This window comes from Delphinapterus leucas, chromosome 15 (genome assembly GCF_059928025.1).
Source record: "Delphinapterus leucas isolate spDelLeu-1000000601 "Yukka" chromosome 15, BTC_Dleu_Yukka2, whole genome shotgun sequence".
NCBI classification, from domain to species: domain Eukaryota; kingdom Metazoa; phylum Chordata; class Mammalia; order Artiodactyla; family Monodontidae; genus Delphinapterus; species Delphinapterus leucas.
In genome coordinates, this window is record NC_143143.1 from 28,717,971 (window position 1) to 28,723,970 (window position 6,000).

General features: G+C 45.0%; 1 protein-coding gene across 5 annotated transcripts in view; it reads left to right on the forward strand.

Moving 5' to 3' along the window:
* LITAF (lipopolysaccharide induced TNF factor) overlaps positions 1-5,477 on the forward strand; it is a 110,118-nt gene extending 104,641 nt beyond the window's left edge. For all 5 annotated transcript variants that reach the window (XM_089896157.1, XM_022552308.3, XM_022552309.2 and 2 more), the window contains 2 exons: positions 679-835; positions 3,871-5,477. In XM_089896157.1, the coding sequence (XP_089752283.1) occupies positions 679-835; positions 3,871-3,979 (266 nt within the window). In that variant the 3' untranslated portion in view covers positions 3,980-5,477. The remainder of the gene's footprint in view (positions 1-678; positions 836-3,870) is intronic.
* Positions 5,478-6,000: the final 523 nt, after the last annotated feature.

Sequence of the window (6,000 nt, forward strand, 5' to 3'; positions counted from 1 at the left end):
GTGGAGGTTTCCAGAGCCCCTCAAGTGGTAATTCTGGAAATCTGCCACTGTTTTCTTCCCTTTTTGTCATTTTTCTCCCTCCTCACCCATCCCCAATTTTTTTTTATTGTGGTAAAATAACACATAACATAAGATTGATTACCTTAAGCATTTCTCAGCGTACAGTTCAGTGGCATTAAGTACGTTCACATTTTTGGGCAATCATTACCACCTTCCATCTCTTACATTATACAAAACAAACTCTATACCCATTAAATGGCAACTCCCCTTCACTCCTCTCTCCCAAGCCCCTGGCACCCACCATTCTACTTTTTATCTCTATGAATTCAACTAGTCTAGGTGCCTCCTATCTGTGGAATCAACAGTATTTGTCTTTTTGTGACTGGCTTGTTTCACTTAGCCTGATGCCCTTAAGGTCCATCCGTGTTATAAGATGTGTCAGAATTTCCTTCCTTTTTAAGGCTGACTAATAACCCGTTGCATGGATGGACCACATTTTGTTCATCCATTCATTTATGAATGGACGCTGGGTTGCTTCCACCTCTGGGCTCTTGTGAACAGTGCTCTCCTGAACATGGGTGAGCAAATATCTGTCTAGATCCTGCCTCTACTGTTTTGCATTTAATGAATGTCTTCCTCATTTACTGATTGGCCGGTTTGTTCTGTTCCTTCCATCAGTTGCTGTGCAGACAGTCTACGTGCAGCAGCCCATCTCCTTTTTCGACCGCCCGGTCCAGATGTGTTGTCCTTCCTGCAACAAGATGATCGTGACTCAGCTGTCCTATAATGCCGGCGCCCTCACCTGGCTCTCCTGCGGGAGCCTGTGCCTGTTGGGGTAAGTCTGAGGTCCACTCAGACCCCGGGCTCTCCCGAATTCCTCTCTTGTAGGATTTCTCAGCTTCAGCACCTACTTCTGTGTTGTGGGGGCCTGTCCTGTGCCCTGTAGGATGTTGAGCAGCATCCCTGGTCTCTACCCACTAGATGCCAGGAGCTCCCCTGCCCCCGTTGTCATAACCAGAAATCGTGCCCAGTTAAGAACCACTGCCCTCGAGCATATCAGCCCCTGGAAGCTGCTGTCCCATCCTTTCTTCTCAGACCACTCCCTGCGTGTAGGGACAAGCATAGCAGCCATTTGTATCTGTGTACAGCGATACCCTTGGGGATTTCTTTTTGTAGAATTTCATGACCTAATTAATAATGTTTGCTTGACTCTAAGAGAAGCTTTAAACAATCTGTACATTAAAATATTTTATAGTCATCTCTTCAAAATTTCTTATCCTTTTAGGACCCCCAGTAGTTTTCTGTTACCTACACAAGGAGAATGTGTAAATAAATTTATGTCTGCACCAAGGGTATTATGTTGAAAGAGATAATACTTTCTGTTCTGGGAGAAAGTTGAGGAAGCACCATTTAACTTTTTTTTTCCAAACAGATAAAGGCAGCCTCCTTATTCCTGGCCATGCAAGTCACTCAGAAAACCATAAGTGCTCCGTTTTCTTCCTCGAAGGCAACCGTGTTTGTGGGTTTCTTTTCAGAGGCCCTTGCCTGGCTCTTTCCTCATTATCTGCTCATGACTTAGGTGGAGGGGGAATCATGGTTCTCTTCCTAATTTTGAAGAGAGGCTCAAAGCCCCTGAGAGCTTAATTAACTTTCTTGAGGACTTGCATTCAGAGGGGAAGAAAGGAGACAGAAAACATTACATAAAAACTCATCGTCCTTTGGACTTTCCTGTTAAAACGAACTTTTGTCTTTGAAATCAGGGAAGGACAAAATGGAAACTTTTATTGAATATTGGCCTCTCGCTTTCAAATTGAGGCAGGTTTTCTATCCGTTCTTCTTTTCTTCCTTAAATGCAGTACTGTGTGTTCAGATCCTGCCTCTCACAGCTGTGTGGCTCTGGGCAAGTGACTTCACCTCTCTGTGCTCCAGTTTCCTCATCTGTAAACTGGGTTGTACTAACGCCCACCTCCGGGGGCGTTGAGGATAAAGTAGGTGGCTGTGTGTGCATCGCCTCTTGCAGCCATGCCCGCACTTGTCAGGCGGGAGGATAGGATGATCTCTAAATGCACTGGCTGCCCTTATTTGAACTCAGGTAAGCTTAGGCAATAGGAAATTCCATTCATGAGATAGTCTTCTCTTCAGGATATTTCCTGATTCTGCTTTATATAAATCAGTGTCTTCCGGTAAAATGTTGATTTTTTTTTTTTTTTTTTTTTTTAAACTATGTTTTTTGGCAGACTTTGGTTGTAAGGCTGTGGGGTGTTTTCTGACACTGGCCAAGCCTCCAGCACCAGCTGCGTGTCAGTGTTTCAGTTCAGCTCTGACACTACCTGGAGTTGCAGACCCCACAGCTTAAGGGGTCAGTCCCACAGACTGCCCCCCACTTCAGATGCCAGGCACAAGTCGTAGGTCCCCTGAACTTCTGACCGATCAGGGGTCCTGCTGTCCCCTCTTCGGGTTTGATCATATGCTAGAATGAATGGCTCACAGAACTCAGCATGGCACTTTACTTACATTTACGGGTTTATCATACAGGAGACAGACAGATGGACAGCTAGGTGAGGAGGTAACAGGGCGAGATCCAGATACGTCCTGAGTGCAGGGGCTTCTGTCCCCTTGGAGTTGGGGTACACCACCCTTCCGGCACATAAATGCCGGATTCACCAACCCAGAATCTCTCCAAATTAGCTGTTCAAGTGTTTTTATAACCCAATCGTCATCCCCCCATTCCACCCCAGAGGTCTGTAGTTGAGGTTGAAAGTTCCAGCCCTCTAGTTACTTGGTCTTTCTGGTGACCAGCCCATCCCAAGCCTGTCTAGGGACCCACCCTAGTCACCTCACTAGAATAAACTCAGGTGTGATTGAAACGGGCTCTTTGTGAGTAACAGAAGACACTCCGGTCACTCAGGACGTTCCACGGGTTTTGGAGCTCTGTGTCGAGAACCAAAGACCAAATATGTTTCTTCTTGCACCTCAGGCTGTATGGAGGTCCTGCTTGCCCGCGCTGATGATGGATTATGTAGGTTAAGAGACGTGATTTGTGGAAATTTATATGATTGTTGCTGTGAGAAGCAGGCTGTCTGTATGGAAAAGTGGTCAGTCCAAGACAGGAGTCAGCAAACTACAGCCCCGGGGCCAAGTCCAGCCTATTTTAAGTTCTATTGGAACAGGTCACGCCCTTTATTTACAGATTATCTGTGGCTGCTTTCATGCTCCAGTGACAGAACAAGACCCATGTAGCCTGAAATACATACTCTGTGGCCCTTTACAAAAGAAATTCACCGATTCCAATCTAACACTTTGAAAGATGCCTAACTGTCCCAAGACTTGATAATACACGCAGAGCAGTCTGTCTGCGGGAGCAGCCTTGGCAATGGCTGGGGTCTTAGTTCCCCAGGGCTGCCATAACAAATTACCACAAACCTGGTGGCTTAAAACAATAGGAATTTATTCTCTCACCATTCTAGAAGCCGGAAGTTCAAAATCAAGATGCCATGCTCCTTCCAAAAGCTCTAAGGGCAGAATCCTTCCTTGTCTCTTCTAGCTTCTGGTAGTCCCGGTGTTCTTTGGCTGTGGTGCATCACTGCAGTCTCTGCCTCTGTCTTTACGTGGGCTTTGTCCCTCTCTGTATTTCTGTGTGTCCTTTTCTCTTCTTATCAGGATCCCTGTCTTGGAGTTTAAGGAGCCCACCCTCATAATCCAGGAAGATCCCATCTTGGGATCCTTAATTACATCTGCAAAGACCCTTTTTCCAAATAAGGTCACATTTATAGGTTCCAGGGATTAAGACTCCGACATATCTTGTTGGCGGCTGTCATCCAAACGACTACAGTCTGTAACGCTCTCCACGTGTGGCCTTTTTTGTTCTAGGTGCATCGCGGGCTGCTGCTTCATCCCTTTCTGTGTGGACGCCCTGCAGGATGTGGACCACTACTGTCCCAACTGCAAAGCTCTCCTGGGCACCTACAAGCGTTTGTAGGACTCAGCCAGACCTGAAGGGAGCCGTGTGCTGCAGGAAGGCCTTTCCGACTCTCACCCAGCCCCACCCCTGGTGAAGGCTCCATTTTGGTGGTCTCATCTCTCCAGGGTCTCCACCTTCGTGTCTTCTTTTGGGGGGAAAATATCGCAAAAATAACACACCTCCAAACCCCAGAAATTGCTGCTTGGTGTTGTGCACAGGACATGCAAAGACATTCTCCTTGAGTGCTGGTTCAAGGGTTTCCTGCCTCCCCGTCTGTGACCCCAAGTCATCCCATCCAGCTGTGACCATTGTCCTGAGTATCTTCTGGTGATTTGCCACTGATTTTTTGGCCTCAGTGGGCCTTTCTCTTGGTGGTCTCAAACTGAGAAGCCCCAGATTGCCTTAGTTTTTAAACTGTTCTGGCCCTAGTACGGCTGAACCAACCTTTAGTGCCTACCGTCCTAGCCATCTGTTTCCACTTCTGATGACAAAAATCTTGCCTTACAGTCTAAGGGCTTGGCTCTCAGATTCTGTAACTGCAGGCCTTTAAATAGCACACAAATTCACTTTAATTTCTTAATTCGTTTTTAAGTACAGAGAGGGGTTATTCACACCCATCAGACACATAACCATGAGGTCATAAACGCAGGCTAGGAATAGAAGGCTGGATCTTTTCACTGATCTGCCTTCTTTGGACGAGATCCTCAGCCACTTTCCACAAAGAGCTTTTTTTTTAGTAGAGGAATTGTTTGTATTAACAGTTTTTGTGACCTCCTTTCGGTCTTAAACACCTTTGAACATAATTTTGAAAGGAGGGATTTATAGAACTGTTTTCCCTAACCATATGTATGACTGGTATCATTCTCCCATTTGCCAATGCACTCTCACTTTTTTTTTTTTTCTCCTTAACAGAAAAAGTAACGGGGATAATTTCATCTACTGCCTTTACTTGGGTTTAGTGTTGTTCCTAAAGACCTCCATAATGGAACTCTTAAAGCGGGTCCCCTTTTGGGTTCCTGGTGGATATTTGGAAAGACGAAGGAAAGCGTGTTTGAGCACGTCTGAGTATCATGGTGCTGAAAAGTGTGGGGACCTGACTGTTTCAAAGGCATCTGAAGTCTGGATTTTATTTTTCAGAAATCAGTTTGTTGTATAACATCTGAAGACATGATTTCTAGGACTGAAGCAGCAAGCCAGAGTTCTCTGTGCGCTGCTGTGTCATCTTTGAAATCAAGACAAAGCCGGGCTCGACTTTCAAGAGTCCCCATTTTGATACTAAATAGGCACAGGGAATGCATGTGAATAATATTATGTAGAAATCAAGCCTAGGCCTTGATCGAAAATCTGTATATTGGTTCAAAATTATAGTCATAACCCATTGATTCAGCTTATTCATTTGATGTTTCGGAAGTTCCAGTAATTATTTTTGCAATGACTATGGATACTACATAGTACTTTGGTGTTATCTGCTTTTCAAAAATAAAGTCTTTTGTTCACTCTGTGAACTATTCATCAATTCTTACGGTGTGAAGAAAGGTCTCATGTTGTGTTTCCAGCCGTTGGTACAAAGAACCCTTTATTTGTTCCATAACAGTAGAAAATCCTTCATGATAAAAACTACAGACTTGCTGAATATCCCCCGATGTCAAGATGACCGATGTTGAGTTGGGTGGATAGCTAGCGAGTCATATTTGAACATTAGGCTGTTGGAACCCAATAGGCGTCGTCAGTGGCAGCAAGCCATAGCTTTCAAGTTTTAATAAAATGCACAGAAGAAAGCCGTCCTCATTCATGCTCCGAACAAAACATGCTTTGTTAATTGATCCGGGTAGATGTGAGATGCTAGAAGGAGGGCATTGTAACTCGCCGGGAATATGAATGTCATCCTCTTTTCCTACCTGGTGATAAAGCTTCATTTTGGAAGGTGCCGGAAAATCATGCCACCTTGGTGCGACTTTGTCATTTAAACCCTAACTTCTGGTCTTAAAAAATTGCCACTCAGCCGATCCTGAGCATGTGTTTTTCTTGCATTTGACAAA